Source organism: Python bivittatus, unplaced genomic scaffold (genome assembly GCF_059951505.1).
Source record: "Python bivittatus isolate LINGU-HERP-01145 unplaced genomic scaffold, Pbiv_v1 ctg000580_np1212, whole genome shotgun sequence".
Lineage (NCBI taxonomy): Eukaryota > Metazoa > Chordata > Lepidosauria > Squamata > Pythonidae > Python > Python bivittatus.
Genome location: NW_028277087.1, coordinates 13,229,313 through 13,250,653, shown reverse-complemented (window position 1 = coordinate 13,250,653; position 21,341 = coordinate 13,229,313). Strand labels below are relative to the sequence as shown.

The 21,341-nt window shown below is 37.6% G+C and overlaps 1 protein-coding gene across 4 annotated transcripts in view; it reads right to left on the bottom strand.

Annotated features, from left to right (window-relative positions):
• Positions 1 to 291: 291 nt before the first annotated feature.
• TOGARAM1 (TOG array regulator of axonemal microtubules 1) overlaps positions 292 to 21,341 on the bottom strand; it is a 42,801-nt gene continuing 21,751 nt past the window's right edge. The window contains exons 8-22 of one of the 4 annotated variants that reach the window (XM_025170462.2): positions 19,802 to 19,969; positions 18,883 to 18,981; positions 18,220 to 18,392; positions 16,716 to 16,872; positions 16,173 to 16,250; positions 15,255 to 15,408; positions 14,834 to 14,939; positions 12,140 to 12,375; positions 9,709 to 9,867; positions 8,618 to 8,744; positions 7,611 to 7,726; positions 6,521 to 6,710; positions 3,244 to 3,463; positions 2,184 to 2,270; positions 292 to 1,654 (exon numbers count right to left, since the gene is read on the bottom strand). In XM_025170462.2, coding sequence (XP_025026230.2) covers positions 1,401 to 1,654; positions 2,184 to 2,270; positions 3,244 to 3,463; positions 6,521 to 6,710; positions 7,611 to 7,726; positions 8,618 to 8,744; positions 9,709 to 9,867; positions 12,140 to 12,375; positions 14,834 to 14,939; positions 15,255 to 15,408; positions 16,173 to 16,250; positions 16,716 to 16,872; positions 18,220 to 18,392; positions 18,883 to 18,981; positions 19,802 to 19,969 — 2,324 coding nt within the window. In that variant the 3' untranslated portion in view covers positions 292 to 1,400. Of the gene's footprint in view, positions 1,655 to 2,183; positions 2,271 to 3,243; positions 3,464 to 6,520; positions 6,711 to 7,610; positions 7,727 to 8,617; positions 8,745 to 9,708; positions 9,868 to 12,139; positions 12,376 to 14,833; positions 14,940 to 15,254; positions 15,415 to 16,172; positions 16,251 to 16,715; positions 16,873 to 18,219; positions 18,393 to 18,882; positions 18,982 to 19,801; positions 19,970 to 21,341 lie in introns of all 4 variants that reach the window. The other 3 variants (XM_088149611.1, XM_088149610.1, XM_088149609.1) reach the window with 3 other exon arrangements.

Genomic DNA, 21,341 nt, shown 5'->3' with positions numbered 1-21,341 from the left:
CTTGTTTTGTCGTGGTGGGTTGTGTAGTCAGGCACTTTTTGAAGGAATTGTGTGGGTATCCATTGCATTGGAAGATGTTGTACTGTGTAAGTAGTTTCCTCTTTCTTGCTTCCTTGGTTGGTTATTTCTGCTCAGGGCAAAAGAGGAAAGTTGGGGAGTTGATGAGAATCTGGGGGAAAAAGGTGAGAAGTTTAAAGAACAAAAGACAATATATGAAATGCTGTATGAATGTGGTGAAACCAAAGATTGGGAGATATAATGAATGGTATTGGTGTAATTTTTTTTTAGCTATATTGCTTTTTCTTATTTGGTTTACTATTTCTTACACCTTTTCTGTGCTCTGCATAATGTTGCTTATTCCAACAGCACAGCATTATGTAAGTGTGTGTGTGTACGTGTGTGTGTATATATATATATGAGACAAAGTCACATATTAATGTTTATATAACACAGTAATTTTCAGGACAAGCAGAAAGTGGGAAAGAGAAATAAACCACATTATTTACAGAAATAAAGCCATTTATTTTTATAACTTTTTTTTCTTTCAGATGAATACAGTACTTGTAGGTGTCATATTTTGAGAGCAGAACTGGCACTATATTGCTGAGGATTGCACATAAGGTCAGAAAAGTTAACACCTTTATAAATTTTGGACAGATAAAATTCAGTAATATTTTTCACACTAAAATATGGAAGCTATATTCAACACGTGCCATCTCTTTTAAGACGTGTTCAAAATCTGTAAAAAATTATTTTCTATAAATTTTGGTCAACATGCTTCATTAAAACCTTTTCAAAGTTTTACAACAATGTGCAGATAATTATGCCCAACTGTCAAGCAGATGTAATACATCAACAGCAGCAAAAGCAAGCTAACACTGCACAATCATGAGTGGGACTGATTTTTAAAATACATTTTTTCCACAAATATCACACAGAACCCTGTTCTTCATGTCTCTCCAAAGTCCCCCCCCCCCTTTTAAGGCTATATGAGAAGACATGTCATAACATGATTTCATGATTAAAACTATTTCTAAAATTCATCTTTGTTAGTACACACAGGGCACCATGCCACCAAGTCAAAAAGAGTGCAAAGAAGCAGAGATGACTTTGCTTTCACAGACATCCAATCCCAATTCTACAGAATCTTGGAACAGCACCAGGAGAGGAAGGAAGTTTGCAAGTGCCATACTGATTTTGGTTTCAGCCTAGGACTTAAACTGGAAAAATAGTCCTAAATTGGTGGTCATTAAAAGCAGTCACTCCAATTTCATTTCTGCATGAAAAGCGCAAACATAATAAAGGCAGGCTGCTTGACAATGATCCACTCCAGCCCATGTAAAACTGTATGCTGTTATCCAGAACCTGTTATAACCTTTATATCCATATCTGGGTCTGCTTCACGTAGTTTGGTCAAGGAATTCCTCCAGAGTTCTTTTTATGTGTGGGGGCTGAGATGCAGCTTGGATCAACAAATTCTGACCCATTTGTGCAAAAAGTGCTTTTGACAGTTTAGCAGTGGCTGCCCGAATATTTCCACCAGCTCCAGGTAAGGAGCCACTGTTTGTCATGTTGCCCAACAAATGCCACAAAACCACCAAGACTTTCTGCTCTATTGCATGAGGCTTCCGTGGATACAGCTCAACAACGAGCTCTGGATTTAGGAAAAGAACCAAGGGAGAAAGGTAGTTATTTTTGATACAAGTATATGCAAGATGCTACCTTCCCAGATTATATCCTGAAACTGAAGAGAAATTCTAAATAAATCTTAAGCAGACTTGTTGCAAATACAGAAGCGTATAGAAGCAACTGTGGTGGCCGCTATCAAATTATGAACATACGTACTGCATACAAAAAGTCAAAAGCATCTTCTAGAAATGTCGTAAATATTGGAAGGACAAAGAGTTTTCTATCAAACTTAAATTCTTACTCTGTTTTCAAACTCTTCAACTGAATGGAATATTAACAGACTGTATTACATTTGCTTTTCAGTTTACTATACTAGCCCTGAGCTTCAGAATAAAACCTCTACCTAGTGTCAACAGTGCAATATAGCTAACCCTTCAATAATAAAAACTCTCGAAGATGCATGACAGACTTATTCAATATGGATCAGCCTTACAGAGAAAAATCACTGATAAAAAAAAGTCATGAAGCATAAAGAAAACTGCTGAAAGCCTTACCAGCTAATTTTTCAGTTATGTCTTGTTTGGCTTTTCCATTCAGAAATTGGGCCTTTGTGCAGAATGGCTGGAGAAGCAGATAATTGTCTTGAAGCAAAGAAACAAGGACATAAAACACAGGATTTGCTTCAGGAGACTTAGCTCTGAGTTCTATTAACAGACTTCGGTATAAAACAATAAAGATGAAACGTAGTTGTAGAGTTTGGAAGATGGCAAGGGGATAGAAAAATGTAGCCTTAAGTCTCAGAAATCACAATCTCAATGGCTGAGTTTACATGCTGCATTAAATCAAAGTATAGTTTGTTTAGGTTCACTTAGCATGACGGATAATTCAGATATTGTGGCTTGTGAACTACAATTTATGGGGGCTGGGTGAAGTGGAGAACACTCCTGCTTTTTCATTATTGTTTTAAGTCTATATGCTACCTGAGAAATATGGCATTGCAGTGATATCACCAGAATGGTTGAGACCTTTTTTAAAAAGTATTTTTAAAATGGAGTTGTGCTTGTGGAGTGGGGTTATAGAAAGTAGACCACACTTTATTATTTAAATTGGAGAGAAGAGTAAAAAAAGTATGGTACCAAAACCTGCCTAGAGTTACCTAGGTGACTGAGACAGCATACAAATAGATAAAAATAAATGTTTGGCTACCAAATTTCAATAGCACAATCTAGTGTAACTCTGGGAACTACAAAAAATAGGAAAAGGTCCAGAAGCAACATGTAGGCCAGTAGTTTAATTTGAGTGGACTTTTATGACATAGTGAACAAACTATGGGTAACCCAAACCATATCTCACCATATATTATTGCAATGTGAAACTTTCAATGTGTTTTTCCTACATGCTGCAGATCTTCTGAAGTGCCCTAAAGTATTGTTGAATGAGACTGGTACATTGGAGGAATGTTTACAAACTGAGCAAAGCAAGCATTAATATATCCACATTTGTATTTTAAGTAGATAAGGTAACAACCCATAAACTCCAAATTGTTCAGTCCCCTCTTTTTTGCAACACTACTTCTTGAAGCTCAGTCTAGTAGATAAAAGAAAAATAGATTACCTAAGTGTTGACAAAGAGCCTGGATGACATTGGTGGCAGCAGCATAGATGCCTGGGTTCTTGGAATTCAGATTGTTATCAACCAAGGCAGGAATTAACATGTTGATAACAGGAGATAGTTTCTCTTTCAATAGAGGAATCAACTGGTGCATGGTCTCTAGAGCAACCTGATTGACTTTGCTGTTTGAGTCATGTAAGCGAGACTTGAAGGCATCAAAGATCTAGACAGACACATGATTACAATAGTTGGAATTATTATCTTAGACCAAATATATATTTTAAACTGTTTTTCATAGGATTCCACATTTTAAAAATTGACAATGTTCAGTTCCCAATTCTTCCAGAATTTTCAGTGTAAACCCAAGCAAGTTCTTGTTCTCTTTCTTTCATATATTGATTCACCGGAGGGAGGGAGGGAGGGAGGGAGGGAGGAGTATGTATATATGTATGTATGTATGTATATTTCAAATTTGTCACTGCCCATCTCACTACAGAGTGACTACAGAATATCCCCAAGAATTGTTGGTCGGCAAAAAGACAGTAAAACCCTTTGCAAATCAAGGGCATACATACCCTTGTAAGTAGTTTTAACTTTCTTTAACCAATAGGCTTCCTAATTCAAGAATACTCTAAAAACCCCAAGTAGTAAAGGAATTTAAATTGCAAGGGATTCTCAATTGCTTAAAGAGTATCTGACAAAGAATTACCACACAAAGGAAATAATAAACAATGATAATTAGGGTGGTGAGTGACCTGCTCATTTAAGGCAATTCATTTTGCAATGTGATAGTACGGAGTTAGTAAGATGCATGGTATGTGGACATGGTAGAAATACAGATAATTTGCAAGAATAAAAATATATGGAGAGTTAGATTGATGTTAGGGTAAACTAGATTTAGCCAAATTTCCTTTTTATTTCCTGACTTCCTTTTTTCCCTCTGTTTCTCACTAATTTTCTGCACTCTGTATAATGTTGCTTACACAAAGTGTAATGGGTATGTATTTATACCTATGCTCCACTTGATAGTTATTTAACCTCAATTCAAAGCTGACAAGGAGTGATATCCTTAGTAATGCAGATATCATTTTCTGTATAAGCACTTAATGCTGCAATATATACATGGAAAAAATTGACCTTTTACTCATGAAAATCTTACATTATGGTTTTACCAGAGGTTAAAAACTGAGGTAAATCTGTTTTCTGGCTGAATTGGGTGTCTCATAATACTATTTGAATCAACACAATTCTGTGGAAGCAATGTCTAAAATATTTGTAAAATTAAATTTTATGTCAGAATGTTTGTAAGGAGTCTATTTGACTCAAGTGTTTGTTATTCAGTATTTTGAGTTCCAACATGCCTGGAGGTTTTGGAGAAATAAACTGTGACTCATAAATCAATAAATTCTCTTTGTGGAAAGCTGATGTAATCAAAAAATTATGTGGCCTCTGAAACAATGAGCTTGAACCGCCCTGTCCACTTGTGAAAGTTGTTTTGAGTAACATGAAACTACTTTCCTATAATGTTAAATTAATATAACAAAAAGGTTTTGCTGTGTGTATTGGACACTTCAGAGAATGTTTAGCTGGGGTGGGTTGCAATGATCTTGCCTTTGGAAGTACAACTGATCCACAGTAACAATTCTATTAATTCTAGTCCAAAATTTGGCAGTAACTTAACCATCCAAACTATATTGATTAATGTTCCAGCTCCTAAAGATGTGTTTTTCTTGGCAATATTCCTAGTATTTGGAATCTACTAGGACACAAGAATCATTGTGTATACTTTTTGAAGGTGTTCTGTTTATCATTTCCAGGCCTCTCCTCCTTTTTTTCTTATTCTCATCATTATTAACTTTGAGGTTTCAACACATTAATACTGTTCTATGTATTTATACTTTTTTTTGTTACCTATTTTGATATAGTAAAATAAAATACTTTTTTAAAATATCAAGACTAAAATTAAATCCTAGAATACCAACATGTTGTAGAATGTGTATCCAGAAAAAATACTAGGTAATGGCAAGTTTTACGTTTTAATCTTAATCAAATAGTTTATGAAAAAGTCATGTCCTAGTTATACAGAAAGTTTTTCCCATGTTGCACCTGCCATCCTGAGGCTACCAAGAATACATCTTGCACGATGGTTCCCTGTAGTGGCAAGATGTATTCTGAACAGCTGCAGGATGACAGAGGCAACACATGAAATGCACTCTACATAACTCAGCTTTCTTCCTATTAAGGAAGCTCAGGAAATGGAACTCAAAAAAGCATTCGTGCCATGCCATGTTCTTGCTGCCAGAACAGACAATACCAGGCTACATGGGCCAATGTTCTGACAACATATAACATACAACATTCTTTGGGGCCGGTCTGTGCATTCTATACATGTGGATAGGGTGCTTAGTGATACATGTGGTATTGTTACTGGATGTTTGCGCCCCACTCCACTTGATAAACTGTATATCTTGACAGGAATAGCCTCGCCAGGTGTTAGAAGGAGCGTGGCACAAGACATGGAATACGGAAAGGTGTTACATGATCCGGCACACTCATTATTTGGTCAAGTATGTCCCACAAAAAGATTGAAATCAAGAAGGAGCTTTTTAGATTGAGCAGAGGAGACTGCTACCACACCTCAAACAGAACGATTAAAAAGATGGAAATCCCAAGCAAAACATCTTTATGATTGGATAGAACCGCTTGAGGAGTTGCCTGGAGGTTCAGAGGAGGAGTGGATGGTTTGGAGTTGTTTAAATAGACTGCACACTGGCTTGGGTAGAACTAAAGATCAAATGGAAAAAAGGGGGTTTCTTCCTGAGGACAAGGATATTTACTGTGAATGTGGCACTATTCAAACAATTATCCATCTTTTGCAGTGCCCCTTGGGACCGACATGCACACAGAATGACTTGCTGGTCGGAAATACCTTTGCCATCAACGTGGCCCGGCATTGGGCAAGAATTATATAAATCTATGTTTTTATTAAAGTTTTTAATTTTTTAAAATTTAGATTAATAATGATCTCCCTTCCAGTTCCTGCATTTCTGACACGAGACAAGACAACATTCTTCTTTATCTTTGCTCTCTCCCTCCAGCTATAACTATAATTCTATCTACTGGGTTAGTAATTTACTTTTCTTTTCCTTAGAGTCATCTATTTGTTTCTTGTATTTCTATTATATTTTTCAGTGTAAATATCATGGTTTATCACCTATGTGATCTCCTGCCAGTTCTAGAGACAACACTAACGGTTCTGTTGTAATCTGTATAATGTTACCTTCACAATGTTTGCAACAACAAGGTCTTGGTTGTTCTCTGTGTCTGCCAACAGTTGTTTAATTCCATTAATTCGATCACGGAAATCTTTTGCATTCAGTAAAGTTGTTATCAGCTTTACATATTCAGCACTTTCCAAAGCATTGCGAGGAACTAATTTCCTAGACATCTCACGTATTTCTCTAATCTCTCTGTTGAGAAAATAATGAGAGCATTCTGTAATTGTATAGTCCAACCATGCATCTTTTCATGTAACAATTTTTGCAATAATCTTAAAGTTATTAAATTAGCTTATAAAAGATTACAGAAAAAGCAACTTGAGTTCTCTTGGAGAACATGTCAGTTATGATGTAAGTTTCATGTAGACTACAAACTCATCTGAAATATAATCAAATATCACTTAAAAATTTCCATTTTTAACATGAATACAAAGAGATGTACCCACTATTGGGAGTTTAATGCAGCAATTAAACTGCAACTGCAAACCTAGAAAGGAAAGTTCAGTACTAGATTTATAGTTTCAACCTAAGTATATATTCATTGATTCGGGAAATATTTCCACCCTGCAGATCAAGTAATGATTATTATGGTGAAACCATGAAAAACCATTTACTGTACAAAACTGATATTTTGAAAATAGTTATTTTGGTCAGTAAATGGTAGAAGTGTTGTCTATATGTTCCTTGAATTATTTCTTTATCTTTTTTCCCTTACATGCAAGTTTTGTTTGTTCTTCTAGAATGTCAACAGTGATAGACCAGTTAAAGCCTTTCAAGAACTAACATAAGGAAAAAGAAAATGTTATTTAACTTTTTGGCTTCTCACATACGACATGCATAAAAACCTGACAATTTAGTTTTTAAAAAGAAGCAATCATATACACATAAGAAGGAAGTCCTGAAATGTTAATTTGGTATTTTCTCTCTTTCCAATTTTTATCTGCCAAGTTTACAGACGCATTCCAAATTTAATTTTTCACTTATACCGAACAAGAGCAAGTAAAACCGACACCCCCATTTTTCTTCTAGAGTTGCAACATCTGAAAGATATTATTTTGATGGAAGCTTTGAAGCAGGAAGGCCCAACAGTACCTGTCACTAGCACTGAGTACTTCGCGTGACATGTTTGATCTTGAATTGTCTATGTTGCCAGTATGAGAACGCCTTCCTTTGGCTGAGGGTGTAACTATTGGCATCTCCCCAAGCCCCTGAAATTATGTAACCAGGATAAAAAAAAGTTTATTTCAATTCTCTTTATATTGCCTCATATCTTCATTTACTTCCAGCATTGTAACCTCAAGAAAGAAGGGCACATTTATAAAACTATCTCAAAAGACTTCAAACATTTGTAAACATGCAAAAACACAGGAGGAAGCAGAGAAACAGAGAAAAAGGAAAACAATAAATGTAGAAGGTTCTGATAATAAAAAAAAAATTAAACTACTGATTAAAAACAAGCATAAGGGAAACATTTATTTTTTCTTATGTGCTAAAGCAAAGGGCAAGATGGAGTTCCAAGACTCAAAATTTATTTTCAAATTGAAATCCAAGGGCTAGGAAACAGGTGCCCAGCCTTAGTAGACCCCAAAGGCCAACAAATGGTAATTAGAATACAAAATCAACAGCAAACTGTATATAATACCTTCACTATAACAGAAAGGAAAAATTATATATATAATTAATTTAGTACTAATTATATATTAATTTAATATAAGAGAAAGGGAAAATTATATATACCTTTAGTGTAAGAGAAAGGGAAAATTATCCCTCACCTTTATGATGCAGCCCAGTAACTACCTTTTAAGTCAGGGCTGCAAAAGACAAGACTTGAGAAAAGTTATTCAAGGAAGCTCAATACAGTAGCATATATCTGCTAAAGAGAGGAATTGGAAAAAGGACTTACATAAGCTCAAAAGGCAGAGAGGTACAACGATACAGAAGTATGCCTTCAGATACTTACACTTTTAAAACATAAATCTTTATTGGAAAGCTATCCAAGCCATACAGCAGCATGTTCAGTTCGTTATCACTCCCAAAATTCATATCAACTTCCTGGTTCATTTTTATTCAATTTTATTCTGGAGTGCTTTGTAACATACCTTCTGACGCAGGTTGCTAACTGTCTCTTTAACATAAGGCAAGTCCTTTGGCAGCACGTGCTTTTCGAGCATTTTATCGAAGTCTGCATGTGTCATCAAAGTGAAAAGCATCTTTCGCCCATAGTATCTACAAACACCACCAATCAATTTTATTAGTATATACTCATGAAATTAATCTGATGTATTTCTTTCAGACCAGATTATTTTTCTGAATAAACCAAAAAGAAATATAATGAAAAGGAAAGGAAGAAAATTACGTTGACCAAGCCTTTCCCAACCTGGCAACCTTTGTGTACTAGACTACAACTGTCATCCTCCATACTAAATGTACTTGCTGTGGGATGCAGTTATAGTCTTACAAACTTTGGGGGTGCCAGAAAGCAGAAATCTGGAATAGTCTTTCCTCTAGCAAAAAGAAATCCTGAATCAACATACTAACTGAATGTGATTCCCTACCTTCATACCATTATTGCATACTTGAAGATCAATGGACAAATACCATAAGTTACTGGTTTGTAAAATGAGAGTAACGGTGTCCAAACAAAATTATGAACACACACAGAGACTGTAGGAATGTATGCCCTAGTTCCATAAAAAATATCTGAAGAAATGATTATTTCCCATAAATGCAGCAGCTTAAGCAAAAGTACTTAATTCATTAATGTGATGGGCTAAAAAACCAAATAGGCAACAACTTTTAGCTAAGCCAAGCAATAATTTTTTCTCACATCAGCGTTTTGGAATTTCTCAGCTTTTGTCAACAAAGTTTTTGTATCTCCTTCTCACACATAAACCCCCTGTAAATGAGGCATCCAGAATGTGAAAACAAAAGGTCATCTTTTACAAAAACCGAAGTCTGTAACCTTCATCTGAAGAAACTTAATCAGTGTTTTCCCGTATGAGATTTTTTTCTCATTTTCTCTGAAAATTTTTCACAGCTGAAAGCACCATTTGAGCTTCTTTGTTTCTTCAAGAACTAAGATAGAAACTTAAGTTTTCATACAAAACAGATTCTAAACATCTTCATGTCCTTGCATATTTTCAAAAATCATGATGTTCAACATTTCCCCTCACTCTCTGCATTTGCTCACCTTGTTTCTTGTGAACCATCCTGGACAAATTTGGCCACAGCAGACAAAATCTTGTCAGTTATATCCTTAATGCCAGACAATATACGTCCTGGTCCCATGTGCTCTACAACATCTGATAAGTGTTGGGCTGTGCATCTTCTTACTGCTGTATTTAAGTGGCTGGTTGGAAGGAACAGCATACCCAGATTAGAAAAATACATGACTTTTATTTATTGTAACAGTGATGCTGAAACCCTTTCAAAAATTCTTATGCATTTTATTAACTGAATCAAGATAACAAAGGCATAAAATCTCAGATACTGGGAGCTAAATGTAACAAATTTTGGCTAGTAACAAAGCAAGGCCTTTATGTAGCAATCCCCTTCCAAACAACACAATTCCAGATTAAAATGGAGGTGTGTTGCAATAAAAAGCAGCTAGATAATTTTTTTTCCCACTAAAGCTAAGGAAAGGATGTCTTGAATAATGGAGAAGTAGATAATAGAAGAACTCATGCTAATAAGCATGCTTGAATGTTTTCTCGGGCAAGCATCACTTGCTTGTATCCTGCTTTTCTATCAAAGATGGTTTTCAAGATGGCTTACAGAAACCCTTAAGAGTGAACCAGCTTATGCACAGTGCATAAAGGGAGTAAGAATAGTAAGCCCAAAGACACAAGAAAAGGAAATGTAGGCAAATCTAATTTACATCCAAACCATCTACTATACCTCTCCATCCTTGGTTCCATCATGTTCATACACTGCTTTGTATATTAACATTTTTTCTCTTTTTTTCAAGATCTAATCAATTCTTTCCATCTATATCTATATGACTAAACCACTTCAGCATACTTTTTCTGTACTACTCAATCACTTTTATATTTCATTCTCATTCATCTAGCGCTCTTTCATTCTTGATCCTATTTCTTCTTGTTTTACCTCAGGCACTTCTTGAGTACCCCATACAAGAGCAAGTTCTTATACAGTAAGAAGCAAACAGCCTAATACCAAATCAGTTTGTCCCTAAAATGAGAGACAGGTGGGAACCATCACTCGCACCTGAATGAGAGTGGTTTCTAGCCTATATATTGTGTGGAAGGAGAAAGAGGCAGAACTGTTATTTTCCTACTCCCTATTTTTAATAAATATTCTAACAAGGTACACAAATTCACCTAATTGCTCTAATTTTTCAGTATTTATGTACAGCTTGCGCTTACTCCGTTTTCCCTGTCTAACACAAATACAGTGGTACCTCGGGTCACGAACGCTTCTGTTCACGACCAATTCGGGTCACGAACAGCTCCGTTCGCAAAATTTTGCTTCCGTTCACGAACGCTGGATCGGGTGACGAACAGGATCCGCGGCCATTTTCCCTCCAGTGACATGTGGTCGTGGGTTCCTGTAGGGAGGGGGACTCTCCCTCCAAGCAATAACCGCCTCCCCACCCGCCTTCCTGACCTCCACGCCAGAAGTCGCATCGAGCATGGTTAGCGTTCTCTCTCTTCATACTGTATTTTGTTTCATATTTTTGCGGTTTAAAAAAAAACAAAAAACATGGTTCAGAATGGATTAACCGTAATTACATTGAACCTTATGGGAAAATTTGATTCGGGACACGACCAAAATCGGGTCGCGACCAAATTCAGAGGGGTCAGAACAGATTAACCGTATTTACATTGAACCTTATGGGAAAATTTGATTCGGGTCACAACCAATTCGGGTCGCGACCAGAGTCGCGGAACGAATTAAGTTCATGAACCGAGGTACCACTGTATTATGTCTTTGCTACATAAATGTTGAAATCCCAACTCTTCAATGCATCATACAATTCACTGCATATCACTCAGGTTTTCAAGACAATAATATAATACCACCTACAAGCAAAAGTAAATGCACATTCACATCCCCAACAAACACAATATTACCATCATTCCTTATACATTTATCCTGAAATATTTTAAACAATCGGGATTATCACACATCCTTATTTTACACTTTGTTGAATTATTCACTAAACATTCCATTTATTCTTATGCATGCTTTACTTCCATCATATATTGCTCTAACCACATTCAGCAACCCAACTTCAACCCAATATTAATGCAAAACGTTTCATAATTTGAACACATTCACTTTACCTTATGCTTTCTCTAAATCAAGAAATGAACATTTTCTTTTTCACATTCATACATTTCTCAATGACCCACTCAGGAGCTAAAATCTGGTCTCCACATCCCCTGCTTGGCATAAAGCCACACTGTACTTCTCAAATTTTGCATATTTTCATCTCTCATACCCTATATTAAAATGAAAAGATTCTCTTAGATGAATCATCAGAATTGCAACAGACTTAGCTGAATTTTGGTAATGGTTAGATTTGCTTGACAGTTCTACTTATTCTATTTTAAGCAGAGTCAAGAAAGCCTCTGAAAGGCCATAATTCAAAATTCTACCTTTGACCTCCATTGATCAGAGAAGAAAGAGCACGTGCAGGAGTCACATTATTAACCATAGCTTTCAGTGCTTTGTCAACGTCCTCCCTAATGAAGGTGTTTGATTCCCCAGCCTTATGCAAAAGGACTTTAACTGTATTATCTAGTTCTTGATCCATGCTCTTTTTCAGGTAGTTGAACAAATCTCCTAAACAAACAACCGCAGCTCGGGAAACAACAGAACGTAAATTTTTCACCTACAAAAAGAAAGACCTGAATCAGCAACAGTTGGCAAAACACTACTGCTGATTTTGAATTCCCCCCACCAAGCTATTACATTACATAAAAGTATATGTGTATGCAAGCATGTTATATGGGATATCATAATAACTGCAACAATATAAACATAACCCATTAAGGTGGATTAACTAGGTTCAAGTCCCACCTTCTGGAGCTAATGAAGTAAGCACTTGCCAAAAAATGTTCATATTTCATTAGTTGTTTATTTTCTTACTACAAACACGGTTGTCCTCTTGGAATTTACAGTCACTCAGGGGAATGAGTGCTGAAGTGGTTCAGGGTAAACAACTATAAAATGATGCACTGTTGGCACACACACAAAAAGTCATTTATCTGAAAATGTAGCTTGAGATGCAGTGATTGACTAGGAAAAAGAGTATGGGTTTTTGCTGAATAACTTTACAAAAATGTGAACCCAATGTGAAAAAGGCAAATTCATTGTTGTGAAAAAAATTTCCCTATAATTAATAAAAGGAATATATTATGTGACAAATTTTAGAACACTCTAATCAGCTCTAGGTTACCAGATGTCAAAAAATGGTATTCAAGGACTAAAAATGCTGTTCCCACTTCCACCCCAGAAAAGAGCAAATAAAATGATAAAGTGGCTCGATCAAGTCTTGCTGGATAACATGAACAGAAAGGTATTAATTCCACTCATGTCTTTAGACTTCCCACAGTGATTTTGGTGGATCATTGTAGCATAAGAATACTAGACTAGATAGGCCTTTGGTCTGATCCAGTAAGTCGGTTCTTCAGTTGATACCACTATGCCTAGTGGAGCTTACATACAGGTAGTCCTCGACTTACAATGGCAATTGGGACTGGAATTTCCGTTGCTAAGTCATGCAGTCATAAAGCGCGACTGCATTGCTTAGCGGTGGCAATACCTGCAGTCCCGGTTGCCATCATTAACTGGATCCCATAGTAGTTAGGCAAGGCAACTTCCTGCTGGCTTCCCACAACCAAAGTTAGTGGGGAAGCTAGCAGGCAGTTGCAAGTCCCAGGCCCACAGGAAGGTAAGTGGCTTCTGCCGGGTCGGGGAGGGAGCAAGGGGGTGCATGGGGGTGCGGAGGAGGATCAAGGAGGATGTGTGAGATGCGCAGCACGGGGAGGGTGCATGAGGGTGCAAGGAAGGGTCGGGGACAGTGCGTGAGGGTGTGGGTTGGGGAGGGTGCGCAAAAGGCACCACGTGGATTGGGGAGGGTGCATGAAAGCCACCATGCTGGTCGGGGAGGGTGGGTGAGGGTGCAGATTGGGGAGGGTGCATGACAGGCATGGCATGGGCTGGAGAGGGCGCATGAAAGGCGCAGGTTGGGAAAGGTGCACGAGAGTTGCATGTAGATCGGGAAAGGTATGTAGGGGTGCTGCACAAGTCAGGGAGGATGCATGGGGGTGTGCGAGTGGCCAGTGCAAGCACAGAGGGGCTGGGGAAGGGTGTGCGGGTGGGGGAAACCTACCCCAGCAATATGCAACCTACCCTGTCAGCTTCCCCACTGACTTTCTGGGGAACCCGGCAGGGAAGGTTGCAAATGGCAATCACGTAATCGCATGATTGTCCTAAGTGCTGGGACAGCCAGAACTCCAAGGACCGGTCATAACCACTATTTTTTCACCACCATTGTAACTTGGAATGGTCGCTGACCGAATGGTCGTAGGTCAAGGACTACCTATATATGCACACAAGCCTACAGCTTTAAGCTAAATGCATCCATATTTAGTAGAAAATATCACAAATCATCAAAACTAAAATCTGGGTAATTTTAAGTTTGTAGGCCAGAAATGCTACAAGAAAAAATATTTCATCAGCCCTTTTTCTAAATAAAGTCTCACTGAAATGAAGATGGAGCCAAGCAAAAATGAATCTTCAATTGTTTTTTGCATATTACACAATTTTTTGCCTGCCCTTTGTGTTAGAACAGGGATGGACAATCTTTTGGAGGCCAGGAATCAGAGTTAATATTTTGGGGAATGCAGCAGCAACACTAAATCAGGCAATAATGCAAACTGTGTAGCATCTAGATTTTATCCTTGGTTTTTGGATAGCCTTGTGTGAATTATTTTTTAAATATTAAGTGTATTTCATATTTACACTAATATTTTCATGTGTTTCCTGCCTCCAAATGGAGAGAAAATGTATTGCGGATATTCAGTAATAGTTAGAGAAGGCACTGGAGATAACCAAGAAAAAAGCTGGGGCCACAGGTCACCGAACCCTGTGTTAAGAAAATTAAGTGGTGGAAGTAGCAAACGTCATGAATAAGGAAAGCTTTTAAAGTAAAATCCAAGGTTAAGAGGATTAAGGGGATGCAAAAAATAAAGTACAAATGACAAAGAAAGCAGTTAATAGCAAGTGTCATTCAGTGCCTTCCCCCTTGCAAAAGTTGAGATCTGAAGAAATAGAAGAAAACTTACTTCCTGAACAACAGCCAGACTGGTTTCATGCAGCTTTGCAGTTAGAGCATCAGAGTGATAGGCAGAAAGGCACCTAATTGAATTCAGGCCTTCAATTTTCTTCTCCCTGTGTTCAAACAAAGGACAAAATATGCATATTGCACAGAATAGGCAAGCAGCTCAGATTCATTAAATATTCTCAACTTACACATTTATCAAGCTTCTAAAATTAAAAAAAAAAAGCTATTTAATGAGAGTTTACACACTGGGAAAATGGCCAGTAAAAGAAAAATGTAGTTTAATATTTAAATTAAAAGTAAGATACTGTGCCCATTGCTTTTTATTTAGCTATGTCCAACAGGACTTTTTCTCCCTCATCCCAGTTACTTTTATCAAAAGCAAACATTACAATAATAAAAAAGATTGAAACTGAGAAACATACCAATCATTATCAGCAAGAAACTGCAATGCTTCCAAAAGAGCAACTTCAGGTTTGGGGAAGGGTCTCAAATCTGATGGTTCCATTATTTCTGGACTGTGCGTGACAGATAACATCCGGTCCTTGAACTGCATTTGTGAACCTGGAGAGTCTTCACCTGCAACTTCATCCATTTGATTATGCAAAAGTGACCTAACTCTGTGATGTGAATAAGCCATTTATTTATTTATTTATTGTGTTTATATGGCCGCCCAACTCAGACGTGATTCTGGGTGGCATACAAGAACTCATCAAACAAAAAGTACAAAAGAAAATAGCGCATACTGTTAAAAATGAACTAAGACAACAACACAGCAATCAGAAGAAAAATGTAAAAATCAGTTGGGGACTCTGCTTATCCTAACCCAAACACCCAGGGAAAAAGTCAGTTCTTCAATGCCTTTCCAGAGCCCTTCAGGATTGGGGTAAGCTCTATGTTGGGTGATTAATGAAGTAAGTTTGTGAAAATATATACTGCCAGCACATTGAAAGTGACAAAAGTTAGAAGGGACTGGACTATTTCTACTACTGTCAGTCCTGTTCAGAAATCTAGAAAGGCTCTGCTTAAGTCCCTCTTCTATGAGAAGTAAATGTGGTGTGGACCAGAAGGGAGGCTTTTTCTGTGGGGCATCCCTACCACAAATAGGTATTCTGAAAAACACTGAAAACCATACTTTTCAGTAGGGCTTTGGCTCCTAGCATGATGAAGGCACAAACTTTTACTTATATTGTTAGTTCCGTCTAGTGTTTAATGACAATTAGAAAAGGCTGTTTTTGTTTATGCTGTATTTTACCAATGGTTTACTATATATCACTCACAGTACTGATGGGAGTGGTACATAAATATTCTGAAATAAATAAATAAAAAATAAAAAGGATTACCTGAGTCTAGCAAGATCAAAGGCTGTGTCTTTTTTATAGTTGATGTTCTTTTCAACAAAGGACTGAAAGCAACATTTCCTTAAGGACAAAAAACAAACAATCAGATGGCTGTTTAGAATATTTCCATAATGTTCTCTGTAAATGTTCTCTTTAACAAAGTACAGAAAACAGCATTTCCTAATATTAGGTATTAGAAAATTTCCATAAATTATCTTGGAAGGCTATAGACACAACTGATTACTACAAACAATAACTACATTTGGATAAAGGAACAATTGGATTTATCTGACAGCCATGCTGAATATCGAAAGTTTTTAGCTTTATTCTTTATGGCATGCTTCGCTGCCTGCAGCAACACTTAAAAAACAAAACAAAAAAACCACCCTCAGAACTAGGAAGCAGCAGTACATCATTATGTACCTGAGGCTGCACTGAAAAAGAAAAAAAAATCAGGAACACACCCTTGTGTGCATGCTACAGAACCTTAGATGCCAATCATTTTGGAAACCTTATTAAACAATCATTAAGGAAATAATGGATTACTGCTTTCGGTTGTCATCTTTTCTGATTCACTGATCTTGAGCAGTTCCCAAGGGTTGGATTCCTTTTCATCCAGATCTCTAATTTGTTGGTGCTCTTTCTCCTCTCTCTTCTTCAGTCTCATCTTTTCTCGGGCAGATTTGGATAAGGCAACTTTGATCTGCAACAGACAGTAAAATACATACAGTATGTGATGAATAAACAGTGTAGCACTGTTAAGAAAGAACACAACCTTTATCCACAGCCAACATTTCTCCTCTTTTTCAGACACAAGATGCAAACCCACTCCAATATGTCAGCTGGATGCTCTTAACTGCAATGCACTGCAAGACTGATTATGCACCATCAAGTCAGTGTTGCCTCTTAGTGTCCACAGAGGTTTCAGGTATTTCAATTATAACAAATGCAGAGGAATTGTCCTTTGATGGTATACACATATTTAGTGTGAAATGGAAATTGAGGGGAACCAAAACTAAGAATTTTTATGAAGCTAAATGGAATAAGCATAAAATGATGACTTGACTAAGAAGTGAGACTAAATAAGATATTCATTAACTGCCCTGTGGGAAGGATACTAAAAGTTTATTAGATTTTAAATAATTGTTATTGTATGTTTTACTGTAGTTTATATACTTTGTAAGCTGCTTTAAGAAGACTATCATCCTAAATGTAAGAATATAATAAAATGAGTAAAAATAAAAATGAATATTTTGCATTTCTTTACAGGTAGTCCCTGACTTACGACCAGTCGTTTAACAACTATTTGAAGTTGCGAGGCACTGAAAAAGTGACTTACGACTGGTCCTTATACTTATGACCGTTGCAGCATCCCTGCAGTCACATGATCAAAATTTGGGCACTTGCCAACTGGCACATATTTACAACGGTTGCAGCCTCCCAGGGTCACATAACCATTTGCGACCTTCCCAGCTGGCTTCTGACAACAAGCAAAGTCATGGGGGAAGCTGGATTCACTTAACTGCGTGATCTGCTTAACAACCACGCAATTCATTTAATGACCTCAGCAAAAAAGGTCGTAAATCGGTTGTGACTCACTTAATGACCACATCGCTTAGCAACAGACGTTCCGGTCCCAATTGTGGTCGTAAGTCGAGGTCTACCTGTATTTGCTGGACTCCCTTAGAATAAAACAAAGGAAGATAAATGTATTTGTTAATGTGCTACAGCAGACATCAGGAACTATATGGAATTCACTTGAAAGCCCATTGTGACCTCTCTATCTGCATATTCTTTGGTCATATGCACTACATACACAAGTGAGATAAAATGGCTGGCATGTCAAATTGTGTATTTCTAACTGCTTTCTCATTTGACTCATATCTGAAGTCCTGAAGACACTGGCTTGATATAGTTATATGACACATTTTGGGAAAACATCCATATGTAGCTACCACTATCTATAGGTGTACTGTATTATGAAATCTGAAAAATGTCATGATGTGGACTAACTGCATTCTTTCTTAAACAATGTAATGTCCATTCTTACATCTCTTTCATTTTCCACATCTAGGCAAGGTGCAGAACTTTGCTGGACAGCTCTCCCATAGATCCCAGAAAGTGGTTCCATTCTTGGTTTCAACGAAGGTGCATCTCCATTCTCCATTGAGAATATTATGGATTGACCGTAAGTTGGAGCTGAAGAGGGGCTTTCAAACACTCCTGAAATGCATAACTCACTGGATTACCAAAAGAGAACCAAAGCTTAATTTTGTTCCATATTTCCACGCAAGGAATATTATTAAAATATTTTTTTAAAGTAACAGTTTTTGGAACCACATTAACCAAAAAGGAATAGTACCATGTCTCCTCAATGTGTATAAGTCCTTTGTCCCTTTTATAATTTTTTTGGTCTTATTGCTAGCACAATGCTGAAATGCATATAGTACACTACCCAGTAAGGCTCAGGAACACAGGAACAGATTTTTTAAATTTTTAATTCCTAATTACAGTTGCTCATCTGAAAATATTACTCACTTCACCAAAGGCATATAAGGAAAGGAGAGGTGTGGTAGGGAGAGGATCGCATAATGTGATCACTGTTCTACTCTTGGTATATTTGATGTTTTCTTATAATTGCACTTTGATCATTTTGACTATAAGATAGGATAATCAAAGATATAATAAATTGAAAAGTAATAGTCTGAAATACCTTTTCCAACAATAACTACAGAATCTTCTGACAAGGCACTCGGTGAAATGTATTCTAGACTACACAACTGCTGTAAACTTGAAGAAGGTCCTGTAAATCCTTTAAAAAGATAATGACATCAGAATTAAGTTTTTCCCAAAGAAGTCATTTTCTTTTTCTTCACAAAATTAAGAAAAAAATTAACATTGCAATTATGTCACTAATACCCCAATACTATATAAACTTTGCACAATAAGATTTCTTGATATCATGGAGCCAACTCTAAAAAAAGAAATAACACTGTCCTCTGAAAAACTGAGCAGCTAATAATTGTTGTTTCTATCCCAGAGAGATGAAAAAGGAAAAAACATGTATTCATATTTTCTGTACTAAACAAAATTATTCTTGCCATATAAATTACATATAACATGATTTGGGTAAAATCCTAAACTGAAACCTCCTTCAGTAACTAACAACTGAAGTTTCCTAAGTGGAAAATGAGAGGATCCTATTTAAACTGCACAGGAAAAGCTGATTTTGACAGCAAAGTCACCTGCAAAGGCAGCTGTTTAGATAGATCCAGAAAAGTCTCTAGAAACAACAGGTCATTTATTAATTTCAGCATGGAAGGCTCTGGCTTATCAATAAATACTAACCTATTACTGCAAACAGGCTTTAATGTATGTGATTCTTTCCTCCTTACTCTGAAGATTATTTCAGCTTAATTTTAAAACAGAAAGCTGGATTCTGCTGCATCTGAATACTAGAGTTTATTTTATACAACTGTGGCAAGTAGTAATTAGAGAAAGTGAAAGAAAGGAGTGAAGAGAAGTAAGGCAGATACAGGTCTCTATCCAGAAATATAAGGAGCAGTTCATTAGCTCCAGCTCCATATTCTCCTCTCACTTTCTGCCTCCAATTCTGTGGCATCCATACTCACCTTTTGTGGATTTACAGTGCCTTTGATACTCTTTGCTCTGCCCTTTCAGAATGGCAGGAGACAAACCTTTCTGTCTGTCATCTTCATAATCTCCTGATCCATTTCCACAGCTCAGATGTTGGCCAGTAACACTCACACAGGAAGTTGCTTTTTCATGAAACGTTATTCCTAAAGGATAAATCCACATCGAACTATTTCATGAATATCACTGGAAAATGTCAAATATTTCAGATGCCATTTTCTGGCACCTGTAGAATTATTTCACACAAATTCTGCATAGTACACACACTCATATCTTTTTACAGTCACTATATATCCAGCTGTCTACCAAAAAGAAGCCTTCAAAATGTACCACTTCTATTTATTATTTGTTAGCTAAGGGAATCCAAGTGGCTTACAAAAACAGGTAACACTATCATCCAACAACTGAAAAACAAATCCCCTCTCACCCCTATGAGTGTTATGTGTCTTCCTCAATCTAGGGTCCTCTACCAGAGGCCTGGGAGTTTGAGGGTTCTGCACAGTATCTTAGCTGTTCCTAGAACTGCACTCTTCTGGACTGAGAGCTCTGTTGTTGTTCCAGGGATCTGTTGGAGCCACTCTCCCAGCTTAGGACTCACAGCCCTGAGCGCTCCTACCACCACTGGGACCACTTTAGCCTTTACTTTCCACATCCTCTCTAGTTCCTCCTTCAGGCCCTGGTACTTCTCCAGCTTCTCATACTCCTTCTTCCTGATGTTGCTGTCACTTGGCACCGTTACATCTATCACCATTGCTGTCTTCTGGTCCTTGTCTACTACCACAATGTCTGCTTGACTGGCCAGTACCTGCCTGTCTGTAGGGATCTGGAAGTCTCACAGGATCTTAGCCCTGTTATTCTCCATGACCTTCTGTGGAATCTCCCATCTGGATTTGGAAGGATCTAGCCCATACACTGTGCAGATGTTCCTGTACATAATGCCAGCTACTTGGTTGTGCTGCTCAGTGTATGCTGTTCCTGCCTGCATCTTACACCCTGCCACTATGTGTTGGACTGTCTCTGAGGCCTCTCTGCACAACTTGCACCTTGAGTCCTGTCTAGTGTTGTAGACCCCTGCTTCTATGGACCTGGTGCTTAGTGCCTGTTCTTGTGCTGCTGTGACCAGTGCCTCAGTGCTGTCTTTTAGTCAGGATTAGGATTTCCCAATGTCAGCTACCTTAGCTATCTGTTGATGGTATATCCCATGCAGGGTCTTTTCTTGCCATGGCACTTTCTCTGCTTGAACTTCCTCCCATGTCTCACGCATTCTCTCAGCAGCTCATCTTTGGGTGCCATCTTACTGATGTACTCCTGGATGCTCTGGGTTTCATCCAGGACAGTGACTTTGACACTCACCAGACCCTGCCCACCCTCTTTCCGGCTGGTGTACAGTCTCTGGGTTTTGGACTTGAGGTGGAAACCTCCATACGTTGTAAGGAGCTTCCAGGTCTTTGCATCAACAGCCTCCATGTCCTCCTTTGGCCAGCTCACTATACCAACAGAGTATCTGATAACTGGCAG